At 41.5% G+C, this 15,899-nt stretch overlaps 1 protein-coding gene across 2 annotated transcripts in view; it reads left to right on the top strand.

Moving 5' to 3' along the window:
- Positions 1-11,490, top strand: part of SYT17 (synaptotagmin 17) — a 90,207-nt gene extending 78,717 nt beyond the window's left edge. For both annotated transcript variants that reach the window (XM_043974765.1, XM_043974771.1), the window contains exon 8: positions 10,146-11,490. In XM_043974765.1, coding sequence (XP_043830700.1) covers positions 10,146-10,342 — 197 coding nt within the window. In that variant the 3' untranslated portion in view covers positions 10,343-11,490. The remainder of the gene's footprint in view (positions 1-10,145) is intronic.
- Positions 11,491-15,899: the final 4,409 nt, after the last annotated feature.

Genomic DNA, 15,899 nt, shown 5'->3' on the forward strand with positions numbered 1-15,899 from the left:
ATAGTGCCATCTTGTGGTTCAGGCACCTCTTGGAAGGTGAATTTCCTTTGAGTACAGCTGAATAACCAGAGAGGTGAGGGGAGAGGTGAGCTGGGTGGTGTGTGTGTGTGTGTGTGTGCACGCGCGTGTACAAACTGTATATGCCTTCAGGTTCTCTCATTCGCTTTCTGATGTAGCATTGGGCATGAACTAGAGGAAGTCCCATGCTAACCCAATATAGCACATAAAAAGAGAGATTTTAGACATAGTTTATGGCCAATCTGTATCCTCCATTGTATCTTTGAAATTGACTGTCACTGCTGGATAAAGTTGAAAAAAGAAGCTGACTTAGGGAGTGGGCATTTGAAGCCATATCCGAGGATAGAATATCACACAGTGAATGAAACATAAGATATGTGTAACCAGTACAATCTGCTAAAGTCTGCGAAGATCTTATTCTTATTTGGAATGTTTATTACACCCACATTCCAACTCTTCTCATTTCACTTCCATAACTGTCAATTAGCAACCAAAAGCAATTCAGCTCTTTGCATTCAAGAACTGGCTTTTAAAAACGCACACACAGAAATCTGTGAAAGACTCAACTTTCTTGTGACTCTCGTTCACAGAACATAGAATCTGTGATTAGAAAAGTTATCTGTCACCATTCTCTCAAATGTCAGTTTCTAGGGCCAAGAATCCAATGAAGCATTTCCTATGTGTGTTTGCATTTGTTTTGCCAAGAATGTTTGTCTGAGCTCTGAAATACCATGGTGATGAGCACCATAGAAACAGTTACATGAGATGATTCTTAAGTGGTAACTTGGTTAGAGACCAAAAATCGAATACTTTTTTTTTTTCTTAAATATTGTTGATGGTTTGCATGGTAATTGCTGGAGACATCACCAGCATCAGGAGATCATCAATTTCATTAATGTGTATATTTCCTCCAACAATACAGATTGCATCCCATCCATACCAACTCAACCTGGGTAACATCCCTCAGCACTTTTATCCTTTCCCCCCCCAAAAGCAAGAATAAGGAATGAGAAGGACTTGTGGAAACATAATTAGATGGCCTTAGATGAATGTTACACTCTGAGGAGGTAGCCTTTAGGATGATAATAGTATCATTTCTCTTTACATTTTTGTCAAAAAAAAAAAACCCCAATCTCTTCCTTTTTCATTCACTCTTCATAGATAGTCAATAATCATTCTTCATTTAATTGACACCCACCATGCTACAGGATACAGAGTAAAACAATCCCTTTCGGGGAAGCTAGATGGCGCAGTGGATAGAGCACCGGCCCTGGAGTCGGGAGTACAGCCTCAGACACTTAATACTTAACTAGCTGTATGACCCTGGGCAAGTCACTTAACCCCAATTGCCTCACTAAAAAACAAAAATAAAAAACCCTAATCCCTTTCTTTAAGGAACTTCCATTCTAATGAGTTATTCCATTCAAATTAACTTTCCATATAACTGATGTTTTCCTTTTCAAGCACAAAAACATCAAATATTAAACATTTTTGTGGAAATCTCTTTAAAATATATGACTAATTTCCTTGCTTTTTAAAAATTTCAGTCAACAAGTATTTATTCAGTGCCTATTATGTGATGCAAAGACAAAAATGAAATAGTTGCCTCCCTTCAGGGAATATACCTTCTATTGGAAGAGATAATATGTACAGATAATATCATTGGCTGGCATCAGCGGGGTTCCTCATCAGGCAGAGACTCTTCCCTGCCTTCCTAAACAGAGTATCTTGAGCATAATTCATCCTTTCTTGCCTTGTAGTCATCATGTAAAATCAATTATTATATGATAACATTGCCCTTAAAAACTATTTAGATTTATAGAATATTTCACAACTCTTATTCCACACTCCTGGCTCCCATGGCTTTCATGCATTTTTAGTTCTGTCTACCATTTCTCTGCCTCTGTATCAGCTGTCCCCTATACCTGGAATACACTCTCTCCTGACCTCCATCTCTTAGAATTCCTTGTTTCTTTCAAGGTTCAATTCAAGCACCACCACCTCCAGGAAACCTTTTAAAATTCATTCTGTATGTACTAATTTATGTATATGTTGTCTCTCCTGATAATATGTAAGCTCCTTGGGGGCAGGGACTGTCTAGTTTTTGTATTTGTATTCCCAGTGCCTGACACTTTGTAGGGCCTTTAAACATACTTGTTGACCATTAATTGCAGAGCACTATGCCAAGTGTTAATAGGAATTACAAAGGTTAGATAAGATCCTGCCTTCCTGTAGCTTAGTGTCTAATAGGGAAATACAGCATCTACACAAATAACTAGAATACTACGCAGTACGTGATAAGTGCATCAGAAAGGTGTGAGATTTGTTGTGGAAATTTCCATGGAGGGCAGGATATCTCACACACCACAAGGTTTATAAGTTTGGGGGGGGGGGGACAAAAAGCAAGAAATGAGGCTGAAAGAAAATGTATTAGTGCACTGAGGAAGACTGCTTGGACTGGTAGCAGCCTCAACTCCTATGAGTAGAGATTGGGCTTTTATAGCTTTTTTAAAGCTTGTTTAGAGTACACAGCCAATCAGTGGCCTGCCATGGTAGAAAAGGAAGTTGGGAAGCTTGCAATCACTGGGATCAGAGATGTTGCTAAAGCTCAGGTGTGTTCCTATGGGAAATACATTTCTCAGTGGTTAGTCTTATCAGAGTTCCCTAAAATGATCACACACACACACACACACACACACACACACACACACTCCTTACCCCTAGTTGTTTTTCCTTGGTTACTTTATCTGAGGAGAATATATTTCCCCAGAACTCACAATACTCAGGTACACCTGTCTCCTTCACTGATTCAAGGAATGGGAAAAAGTATTCCCTAAAGGAATCAGAGAAGGTTTAATATATTAAGCAGTACTGGAGCTGGATTTTAAAAGATGGGTAAATTTTCAACAGCCAGAGAGTTAGGGAAGGTATTACAAGCCTAGGGAAGCAAAGACACAGAAATGGGCAAGTGTGGGGTATGTATAGGTGATGGCGAGTTGTCCAGACTAGCAGAAGGATAGAAGTTGTGTTAGAAAGTGCAGTTTCCTTCCCTTGTTAGAAGAGCATCGTAACTACTCAGCAGCCCAGATTTGTTGAAAAAATGAAATGAGGTAACACATTTGAGAGTAGCCAATCATTATTATTGCCCTCTTTCAATGTAATGATCTGCTAATGGCAATATTCTTCCAGGCAAACCATTAGAATAGGAAACTGCTCATATTAGTCAGTCTCAGCTCATTACAGTTTACATTTTAAGTGACTGGGAGAGGGGGGTGTGAGTGTGAGTGTGTGTGTGTGTGTGTGTGTGTGTGTGTGTGTGTGTGTATTTGCCTTTATGCCTATCAATGAACTCTAATTCACCTAGACATAGTTCAGCAGACAGACCCCTACTTTAACCCACTTAGTGAGTGTACAAATCATCCAGCACTTACTCTTTCATAGGCTGTTAAACTGTAGTTTTTGATGGGTGAAAGGGAGCCACAGACTGCCTTTCTTGAAGCCCTATTTCCAAGACCTATATGGTATCAAACCCCTGCCCTTATTATAGGCACAGGTCTGCACATTCATCATCATTTAGATAGCACCTATGTGCCAGGCACTATGCTAAGTTTGCTTTACAAAGTTTATCTCATATGAACCTCACAACAACCCTGGGAGGTAGGTGCTATTATTATCCCCATTGTTGTTGTTGTTCAGTTGTTTCAGTCGTATCTGACTCTTTGTGACCCCCAGTGAGGGTTGTCTTGGCAAAGGTACTGCAGTGGTTTGCCATTTCCTTCTCCATTCGCCATCTTATTTTTTTTTCCTGGGGCAATGAGGGTTAAGTGACTTGCCCAGGGTCACACAGCTAGTAAGTATCAAGTGTCTGAGGCCAGATTTTATCTCAGGTCCTTCTGAATCCAGGGCCAGTTCTTTATCCACTGCGCCACCTAGCTGCCCCTCCATCTCATTTTACAGATGAGGAAAATGAGACAAACAGGGTAAAGTGACTTGCCCAGGGTCACACAGGTAGGAAGTATTTGAGCCAGATTTGAATTCAGCAAGATGAATCTTCCTGACTCCAGGCCCAGCACTCTATCAACTGCCCCACCTATCTACCCCTTCCCCATTTTACAGTTGAGGAAACTGAGGCAAGCAGCAGTTAAGTGACTTGTCCAGGGTAATACAGCTCGTACATATCTGAGGAAGGATTTGAATTCAGATCTTCCCGACACCATCCCCACACTCTATCCACTACACCAGGGTTTCTTAAACTTTTTCTACTCGTGACCCCTTTACTCCCAAGAAATTTTTACACCATCAGGGTATTTAGGTATGTAAAGTAGGTATGCATAACCTTTTATTATTGCCAAATTTTATGGGACCCCACGAGGGGTTGAGACCCACAGTTTAAGAAGATTTGAACTACACTGTGGGACTGCCTCTTGAGCTTTGGAAACCCAGAGGGACTCGGCATTTTGCCCAAAGAGAAGAGAAAAATCTCACAGGATCTAAGACAGAGTGTAGAACTTGATTTTGGATTCAAGGTCAATGGTGGGAAAGTGGTAGGAAGAGGAGGATAAAGAGGGAGTACTTTGATATTACAGAATCATAGAATTTTGGAGTTGGAAGGGACCTCCCCAGCTATCTATCTGTCTAATCCAACCCATACTCACAAGGAATCCCCACTACAACAAGCCTGACAGTCATCCTCTGGCCTCTGCTTGAAGACCTCCAACAAGAGGGAATCCAGCACCATTTTTTTTTGTTTTTGTTTTTTGTTTGTTTTGTTTTTTAGGCAATTGGGGTTAAGTGACTTGCCCAGGGTCACACAGTGTCTGAGGCCAGATTTGAACTCAGGTCCTCCTGACTCCAGGGCGGGTGCTCTATCCACTGCACCACCTAGCTGCCCCAATCCAGTGGCCTTTTGAGACAGCCCATTCTACGTTTGGACAGCTCAAGTTGGTGGGAAGTTCTTGCCTAAATTTGCCTCTTTCCAACTCCCACCCACCATTGTAATGGTTTTGCCCCCTCCCCCCCTTGATCAAGTTTAATCTTTTCTTCACTTCAGAGCGTTTCAATACTTGAAGAGAGATGTCAAATCTCCCCTTGAGTCTTCTCTATGTATTCCCACATCCTTCACTTTATCCTCACAGAACATGGATTCTAGTCCCTTCATGATTCTAGGTGACCTACTCAGGACACCCTTCAGTTTACCAATGTCCTTCTTAAACTGCAGTGGCCAGAACTGAACACAGTATTCAAGGAGGCCTGAGGGAGGCAGAATACTGTGACAGGATTACTTCCCTATTCTTAAAAGCTGTGCTTATCAACACAACCCAAGATGGTATGGGTTTTTGGCTGACATATTACACAGCTAACTTGTGTCCAGCTTGTTGTCCACCGGTACTTCCAGATTGTTTCCAGAACAACTGCTTTCTAGAACCGCTGCTGCAAAATCCTCTGAGGCTACCTATGTGATAGATTTGTCTGCAGAAAAGCTCTGCGAAAATAGAATTTTTGTAAATGGAACCATTTTCTAATGGAGGATCATAAATCTCAAACCAGAAAGGACCTTAGAGGCCATGGAGTCAGATCTCTTGATTTTTTTATACATGCAGTAGGGAGGCTGTTTATATAACTCCTGTAGTAAAGCAAAGTAATCTTTTGCAATAAACATTAAGCCAATTTTATGGAGAACTCAAAAAGGGCAAGTACTCAGAGGTCAGAAGAAGAGGTTCAAGGACACTCTCAAGAACTTTAGTATTGATTGTGAGACATGGGAGATGCTGGCACAGGACCGACTAGCATAGCATGCCTGAATCGAAGAAGGGTTGTGCTCTATAAGCCAAGCAGAATCACAAAGTACAAAGTACTACAGAGTAGTACAAAGGAAATGTGAGATGTACAAATCTAGAGACATCTACCTCCATCCCAAATGTTCAAAGGACTATTTGTGCCTGATCTGTGATAGAGACTTCTGAACTCATTGCACTGATTAGCCACAGTTGGACACACTGAACCTTGATCCTAACATCATGATGTCACTGGTCCTCTTCAACTATGAAGGATGAACAACAATATCTCCTTTGTTGAGAGGCAGATCAGGGTTGTGGATGGAGAGCTCCCTCTAGAGTCAGAATGATCTGGTTTCAAATCTAGCACAAGTCAGATGTCTTTGTAGCACATTGGTGTCCATCTGCACTGATAGAGGGTGTTTCCTCACTGGAGATTCCTTATACTAATAAAATCATATCTCTTCCCCCATCTTCCAAACCTCTTTCTCCTCCTCCCTTTCCTTTCCTCTAGAAAAAAAAAAACTGTTGTATGTTTGGTTTTTTGTATGATAGATTTAAAAAAAATAATAAAGCCTACTCATATTTTTTTTTGAAGACCTACAACAACGTATTATAATGTATTGGGTAGTGCCCTGGACATGGACTCAGGAAGTCCTGGGTTCAAAAGTTGCCTCAAACCACTTATTAGTGTTTGACCCTGGGCAGGGCATTTAACTGCCAGGGCCTCAGTTTCCTCATGTATAAATGGAAGGGACTAGACTTGATGACCTTTAGGGTTCCTTCTGGCTGTAAATGTCAACTCCTGTAAGTCTCATGTTCTCCAAGAGATAAGCAGTCTAAGTAAGCTAGGCACACTTATCAATAATATTAGCCCACGGCTCTCTAACTTCAGCCATCAGAGCAAAACTATGCTAATGATTTTTGTGGAATTAGCTTCAGATCTTTATTTTTGTTTGTTTTGATTATTTTATAAACCTCTTGGTGGGAGTGGGGGTGGGGGTGGGAGTGGGTGGTTTGGTTTTTAGTTATTTTTATTTTCCCATTTTTATAATTTCATAGACTTGATATAGATGTCGTGGGGGAGGCCATGGCTTCATTACCATCTGAGCTCTGTTTTTTTGTTTTGTTTTGTTTTTATGCATATTTTGACTGGCTTATTTGATCATCAAGATTCCTCCCGGGATCAATCCTGCACTTGCCTGGCTCATGCTGGGTAAATCCGTGATACATCACATTCTACGGCCCTTCATTAATAACCCAGACAGTCTGGGTGCCCATGAGAGTAGCAGATCATGAGGAATGCCACAGTACAGAGAGAGAATGGGCTAACATGACTCCAAGGATAAATCAAGCTAATGATCTCATTAGGCTTTCAAGATGAAAATTAAATGTGTGTGGGTATTAACAGTGAAAATCTTCCTGAGAAAATGTTTTGTGCTGGCCTCCTTGCCAAGGATAGGAGAAATGTTAGTGGCTCCTGACAGGAAACCCACTACTTCTACTAAATAGATGTTAATGGTCCTTCCTTCTCTGCCTGCACGTCCCCTACTTACCCCTACACACAATAAATTAAAGAGAGTCGCATCTCCCAAAGAGAGGGTCAGCCGTGGACCAGATAGAATGATGCTTCTTTCTTCTGTTGAGTTTGGTTCCTTAATCAGGTGATGAGTCTTTCCCTCTAAAATTACCTTCTATCTACTCTGTGTGTATTCAGAATATACCTATTTATTTAAATGTTCTTTCCCTCATTAGAATAGAAACCCCTAGGGGCAGCTAGGTGGCGCAGTGGATAGAGCACTGGCCCTGGATTCAGGAGTACCTGAGTTCAAATCTGGCCTCAGACACTTAACACTTACTAGCTGTGTGACCCTGGGTAAGTCACTTAACCCCAATTGCATCACTAAAATAAAAAAAAAGAAATGCTTATTGACTGACTGGCTAACTGAATGATAGGTGCATTGCTGAAACACAAATGTGAAGAATTCTTATCATTGGGACAGCTAGGTGGTGCAAGTGGATAGAGCATTAGGCCTGGAGTCAGGGAGACCTGAGTTCAAATTGAGCCTGACACCCACTTAGGCACACTAGCTGTGCTACTCTGGGTAAGTCATTTAACCTGTTTACCTCAGTTTCCTCATCCATAAAATGGAGCTAATAATAATACTTCCCTTCCAAAGTTTTTGTGAAGATAAAATGAGGTAATAATTGTAAAGCAAATAAGGGCTACAGAAATGTTAGTCACCATTGTTGTTGTCATCATCTTCATCACCATCACCATCATCACCATCGTTATCAGGATTAAACTTGTTCTGTTTGGACCCTGATGGCAAAACCAGGAACAATGGGTGGAAGCAAATTTTCAAAAAAGCAAATTTAGGCTTAATAGAATGCTGGACAGCTAGGTGGCTCAGTGGATAGTATGCCAGGCCTGGAATCAAGAAGACCTATCCTCTCGAGTTCAAATCTGGCCTTATGTACTTACTAGCTGTGTGATCCTGTGCAAGTCATTTTACCCTGTTTGCCTCAGTTTTCTTATCTGTCAAATGAACTGGAGAAGGAAACGGCAAATCACTGCAGTATCTTTGCCAAGAAAACCCCAAATGGGGTCATAAAGAGTTGAACACAACTGAACAAGAGTGCTGGGGCAGCTAGATGGCACAGTGGATAAAGTGCAGGTCCTGGATTCAGGAGAACCTGAGTTCAAATCTAGCCTCAGACACTTGACACTTACTAGCTGTGTGACCCTGAGCAAGTCACTTAACCCTCATAGCTCCACAAAAAAACAAAAAAGAACAAGAGTGCTGGCTTGGAATTGGAAGACCTGAGTTTAAATCCTGCTTCAGACTTTTACTAGCTACCACCCTAAGCAAGTCACTTAACACAACTTTCTGCTTCACTTTCCTCATCTGTGAAATGAGGGGGTGGGATTTGGTCATCTCTTGCAAAATGTCCATTTTATGTCTTAACCTGTGGTCTCATGAAAAACTTCCTCCAAATTAGAGCTGTCCAAAAGTGGAGGGGTTGCCTTGAGAAGCGCTGTGTTAACCCTCATCAGAAGTCTCTAAACACATGCTGACTGACTACTTGTTGGGTATGTTACAGTGGGTATGAGCTGAACCCTATGCTCACCAAGGTTATAAGACCATAGATTTAGAGCTGAAAGAAATCTTGGAAGTTATCTAATTTTACAAATGAGGAAACTGAGACCCAGGGAGGGTAAGAGATTTGTCCAAGATCACATAAGTGCTTTCGAACTGAATTTCTTTTTGAGTCCAGAGGGGCCAGTGCTCATTTGGCTACACCAAAGGTATTTCCTTCCAACTCTAAAATGTCATGATTTTGCAATTCTCCATGGTCAAAAATGAATTCTTAGGCACTTGCTGCACCTCAGTCATCATCAGCAAGAGTTAAATAAACCTAAGACCTTAACTTTGAGAAGCTTGTAGTCTGACTGAATAATGTGAGAAAACAGAAACTTTTATAGACAAAACAATGCCATAAACTAGATAGGGGGTACTTAACCTTTTTTGTATTATAGATCCCTGTGACAGTCTGAGAGACCCTATGGACCCCTTTGCAGAATAATGGTTTTAAATGAAGAAAATAAAATACATAGGATTATAATTTTCAATTATATCAAAATATAGTTTTCAAAATAGGTTTTTTTAAAAAAAATTCACTGATCCCACTTAAGAACCCCTGGATTTGATTTTTAAAATATAGTATTGTTATTAAATTATCATTTAAAAATTGAGTTAGTTTGTTGTTGCTCTTTTTTTTTTTTAGTGAGGCAATTGGGGTTAAGTGACTTGCCCAGGGTCACACAGCTAGTAAGTGTTAAGTGTCTGAGGCCAGATTTGAACTCAGGTACTCCTGACTCCAGGGCCAGTGCTCTATCCACTGTACCACCTAGCTGCCCCTGTTGTCGATCTTTTTGTTATTGTTCTTGTTTATTTTTTCCTGAGTTCTTTTTTCCTTTTGTTCTGATTAATGTGGAAATATGTTTAACATGATAGTAGTGTATAACCTATATCAGATTGCTTTGCTGGCCTCAGAAGGGGGGAGGGAAGGGAGAGGGAGAGAAAAATTTGGAACTCAAACATATCTTTACATGTAATTGAGAAAAAAATAAAGACTTATAGGAAGGAAAAAAACAACATAAAAATTGAGTTAGGAAGGAGAAGATAGTTCCTGACCTTAAGGGAATTATTGTCTTCTCACTGATGTCTTATCCCTTATCCTACCAAACCTTCCCCTTTATCCTCACCTCTCTCTTCCCCTTCCCCTTGGCTTGCTTTCCCTTCTTCATACCCCTTAATATCCCTCCTTATCCCCATCGTGTCTTTCCAGTGTTTGGCCACAATATGAAGAGCAGTAATGACTTCATTGGGCGCATCGTCATTGGTCAGTACTCCACCGGTTCCTCTGAGTCCAACCATTGGCGGCGGATGCTGAACACCCACCGGACAGCAGTGGAGCAGTGGCATAGCCTCCGATCCCGAGCCGAGTGTGACCGGGTCTCCCCGGCCTCTCTTGAGGTGACGTGAAAATTCCTGGGTGATTTATTTTCCCCAAAAAAAAATTGAGAGGAAAAAAATGGTTGACATATACACATGCACATACTATACATATGAGTATACACATGCATACATAATCACCGTGGAATTGAGAGGAATGGAGACAACTACTGGTATCAAAACGACTGCCTTTGATAAGGTGCCTCAAAAGATTCCTGTGTCCCATTTCCAGATGATGTGAACTGTGTCCGTTGTTTCTTCTCTGGGATCTACTGGACGCATCCACTGATGTTGGCACCCCCTCTACCCTTTGCCCCATGACTTCATTTTCAATGCCAAGGGCACTTTTGAATTAATAAGAAGAAGACAGCCCAACCCCTACCTGACTGGCTTGCTTAGTGTTGGGTCAGTATGGGGAGGTTATTGCCCAATGGGAAACTTTTGAAATAGTTGCTGTCTGCTGACAGTGTGTGCACACCTGATTCTCTTTCCCAGAGGTTTAAGTATCTATGTGTTCTCTTGGTGAATGTTATGAGTAGATTAGACAGTTTGGGAAAAAATCATATACATATATATATATATATATAATGTAGTAAAATAACTACTGACTTAATAGATCTGTCCTTGTGTTAGCTTATTACCCAGGAACTCTTGTCAGTATGTATACTTATGTTCTTGTCTAAATGCACACGTGTGTGAATATGTGTGCACCTAAGTCCTCTTGCGTGTGGAAGATGGCGTGCTGGCTGGGACCCAGACCTCTTGCCTTCCCCCGTGAATGAATTGTCACACAACTACATCCTGTTCATTAGAGACCCACCCATCTAATAGTCACATATCTGTATGTAAAGTACGTGGAATATGATATAGCAAAATAATCCTTTGGAGTGGATTCATAGAATGATCCAGAGAAAGCCAATGAAGAAATGTTTAGAGTCGCCAAGGGCTGATGCTATGGGTAGAAAGGCCCCCAAACCTCCACTGGACTCAATCTCTTTCCCTTATAGACTCTTGTGGGTCTTTCTGTGTCTGTGTGTGACTCAAAGTCATTCTTCCCCAACAGCCCCTAAGTTAAGGAAGTAGTCTCGTTACTCTTTTGAATGTCTCTGTACATTTTTCAGAACATATTGTCTGATATGATGGAGAGTGTATATTTATTGAAATTAAAGATCTATTTATTTGTGCCATGCACTCAATGCTGTTGCTTTCTTTGGGGTTAAGGGGGAGGTGGGAGTGGGAGGATCTAGTGATACAGCCAATTGCACCTGATCATTGCTATCTATTTTGTAAAAATGAGAAGGAGCCTGAAAAGGAATATCAAGGTAGGTTCCTTCCTTTCAACTTTTAATGCAACCGCTTTGGTCAGGCCCTTATCTTTTCCTCACTTTTGGAATTACTTCCATTTTTATTGTTGTTCTTATTACTGTTGCTGTTGCTGTCTTTGTTGTGATCAACCCCAGGGTATGAATGTTTATTTCCATTCATAAACTGACTTTATTTTTTACTTAGGAATCACTTCCTCACCAGTCTAACTGCCTCTAGTCTATCCTTCCTCCAGTCTATCCTCCATAATGCTGCCTGATCAATCCTCCTAACAAATTTCTCTCATCTAGTCACTTCTCTACTCAAAAACCTTCCATTGGTGGTTTGCCATTGCCTACTGAACAGTGTGGGGGGCAGCTAGATGGTACAGTGGATAGAGAGCTAGGCCTGGAGTCAAGAAGACTCATCTCCCTGAGTTCAAATCTGGCCTCAGATACTTCCTAGCTGTGTGACCCTGGGTAAATAACTTAATCCTATTTGCCTCAGTTTCCTCATCTGTAAAATGAGCTGGAGAAGGAAATGGCAAACTACTCCAGTTTCTTTGCCAAGAAACCCCAAATGGGGTCATGAAGAGTCTAACACGACTGAAAACCAACATGTGACTATTGTATCAATGGCTGATGCTGGTATTTAAGGTTCCTCACAATTTGGCTCCAGTTTAACCTTTTCAGTCCTGTTAGAACTATTTCCCTTCATGTGCTCAATGTTACAGCTAAAATGGAATGATTTCAGCGGGCAGCTAGGTGGCGCAGTGGAGTTCAAATCTGACCTCAGACATTTGACATTACTAGCTGTGTCACCCTGGGCAAGTCACTTAACCCTCATTGCCCCACAAAAAATTAAATAAATAATAAATAAATAAAAATAAAATGGAATGCTTTCTACCCCTCCCCACTCCCTATTTTTGTCCTGGCCTTGAGAATGTCTGTAGCTTTGTTCACTGTATCTCCCAAGCTACAATGGACTTCAACCTTACCCTCAATCCCTTCCTATGAGGTCCAGCTCAGGTGCTACTTCCATCCCAGGTAAAAGTGATTTCTCTTTTCTCAAATTTATCACACCACTTTGCCTCAGTCTCTCCTTTACATCTATTTTACTCTTTTGTATCTCTCCCTGCTACTCTGTTAGATTGTAAACTTCAAGACATGGTCTGTGTTGTATAGATAATAATAATAATAGCATTTATATAGCACTTTAAAGTTTATAAAGCACTCCACATAAGTTATCTCATTTGATCCTTCCAGTGAATATGTGAGGTAGATGCTATAATTATGTCCATTTTACAGATGAAGAAACTGAGGCTGAGAGAGGGCAGGTGACTTACCCAGGGTCACAAAGCTAGTAAGTATCTGAGGCAAGATTAAACTCATGTCTTCCTCACTCCAAGTCAGGCACTTTAATTGTTAAGACACTCCTTGAGGTATATTGGATGTTCGAAGAGGACTAGCACCTCTGGTGAGGTGCTGCTGAGCCCTTTTCTGGGCTGCTCATCCACCTTTGGTGTCTTCCTGGCACTCAACTCTAACTTGTGGCTCCAAGAAGCTGGAGCATGTGCAGTAGCACCTCCCCCCCCCCCAGTGGTCTCAAGTCCATAGATAAGCTAGGAGGGTGCCTACCTCAAGCCTGTGAATATGAAATGGACAGATGAGATCAATTTGTTCCAGTGACCATAATAAATTCCAGTGGCTCATAATATGAGCAAAGCACGACTGCAGTAGCTCAAAAGAAATGACATGCAGGGACAGCTAGGTGGTGCAGTGGATAGAGCACTGGCCTTGGATTCAGGAGGACCTGAGTTCAAATCCAGCCTCAGACACTTGACACTTACTAGCTGTGTAACCCTGGGCAAGTCACTTAACCCCAATTGCTTCACCAAAAAAAAAAAAAAAAGAAACGAGGTGCACAAATTTAGAGACAAATGTTCATATGGACTATTTGCACCCAACCTGTGGTAGAGCCTTCTGAGCTTATATTGGTCTGATCAGCCACAGTTGGACACACTGTACCTTGACCTCTTCCAGAATGGACAACAGCCAAACAACTAGTTAGCAAACACAGTTAAAAGAAAAGGTATTTAATAAAGAAAAATAGCAAAAGAACATTTTTCCTCATATAACTTGGGTCACCCTTTCCCACAAATACATACCATCAGTAGGAAGAATGGACACACCCAGGGTAAGTATTTGGAGGGACCCACAGGTAGGGAGCTCATAGCCAGAGGGCACATTTAGAGAGGCAACTTTTATAGGATCATGGATATCTTTTGATGATGTCATCATACTGTCCTCTCTGAGTCTACTTGTCCATGCTCTTGCATGAAATCTCTGGATGGTGCCCCACTTGTTTCATGGGCACTGTTAGGTATGGCTTTGCTGGGCATTTGATTATGGAACTTTTTTAGGTTCCATCTTCTGAATTTGGAAAGGTCTTTGATGATATGTCTTCCTCGTAAGAGCCAGAACGGGCTCTATCATCTCTTTTTTTAGCTTAGAGCCCAGAGGTTTAACTATCATCTCTGTTAGGGAGGCAGACCCTAAAAATATCCAGTACAGACTTGAGAAAAACCCTCAGATGTTTTTACCTCAATATGAAAAGATAAATAAGGATATTTAGATGATTCTCTGATCTATTTATCCAGCCCTAAGCTCTCTCCTGACCTTCAAGCTCACAATACTAATCACCTTTTAGACATCTTGAACTGGATGTCCCATGGATATATTAAACTCAGTATGTCCAAAACAGAACTCATTATCTTTCCCCCAAACTTTCCGTCCTTCCAAACCTTCTCTATTATCAAAGGTGGGGCAGTTATGTGACACAGTAGATAGAGCATTGGTCCTAGAATCTAGAAGACCTGAGTTCAAATCCAGCCTCAGACACTTGACACTACTAGCTGTGTGACCCTGGGCAAGTCACTTAATCCCAATTGCCTCAACATCTGGGGCCATCTCCAGTTGTCCTGATATATATCTTGCCACTGGACCCAGATGGCTGTGGAGGAGAGAGTGAGGTTAGTTACTTTGCACAGCCCTTCCTCACTTAAATCCTTCATTACAACTCATGACATTGCCTCCTGATAGCATGGTCCTGTTTGAGAACAAAGGACAAACAATAATAACAATTATCAAAGGCACTGTTATCCTCCTAGTCACCCAGGCTTTCAACCTAGCTGCCATCCTTGACTCCTTACTTGCCTTTCACCTCATATATCCAATCTGTTGCTAAGCCCTGTTGTTTCAGTTGTCATAGACATCATTCAAAAGATGCTTTCTCTCCTCTTATATGACTGCCACTATGGTGCAAGCCCTAATCACGTCATACCCGGGCCATTACAATAACTTCTTGGTTGCTGGTTGGTGAGCAACTTCAAGATTCTCTCCACTCCCATCCATTGGGTTTTTTGTTTGTTTGTTTTTGGTGAGGCAATTTGGGTTAAGTGACTTGCCCAGGGTCATACAGCTAGTAAATGTTAAGTGTCTGAGGTAGGATTTGAACCTAGGACCTCCTGAATCCAGGGCTGATGCTTTATCCACTGTGCCACCTAGCAGGCCCCATCCATTGTTAATTAAGGTGTCAAAATGATCTCCCTAAACTATAGGTCTGACCATGTCAACCTCCCCTCAGTCATACAACACATTCAATGAACCCTATTATCTCCAGGATAAAATCTAAAATCCTAGTTGGTGTTTAAAGTCCTTCATAATTGGCCCTCTTCTACCTTTCAAGTCTTCTTATACCATACTGAAGGTATTCCCAATACTCAATGATTAAACAATAGTGTTCTTCATGGTGTTCTTCCCACACAACACTCCAATTCTGCCTTTTCCGTTACTGACCCCGCTCCCCCTCCATGCTTGGAATGCTCTCCCTCCTTATCTCTGTCTCCTGTCTTCCCTAGATTCCTTCATGACTCAGCTCAAATCCCATCTCATGGAGGAAGTCTTTCCCATTATACCCCACTGCTAGTGCCTTCCATATGAGATTATCTCCCATGTACTCTGTATATGTCTTGTGGGGTTTATGGGGTGCTCAGAGAAAACTAGCACATCTAGTGTGAGGGTTTGCCAAGTCCTTTTCAGGTCTCCTCTTACACCTTTGGTGTCCACCTAGCACTGAACTCTTACCTGTGGCTCCAAGAAGCTGTAGCATGTGTAATGGTCATGCCCTAAGAAAGGCATCTCAGCAGATGAACTAAACCAGGGTGAGGGAAACCAATGGACCTCAAACCCATTGGTGAGTTAGAGGAATGTCTACCCCAAGGGTA

Source organism: Dromiciops gliroides, chromosome 1 (assembly GCF_019393635.1).
Source record: "Dromiciops gliroides isolate mDroGli1 chromosome 1, mDroGli1.pri, whole genome shotgun sequence".
Classification (NCBI taxonomy): Eukaryota; Metazoa; Chordata; class Mammalia; order Microbiotheria; family Microbiotheriidae; genus Dromiciops; species Dromiciops gliroides.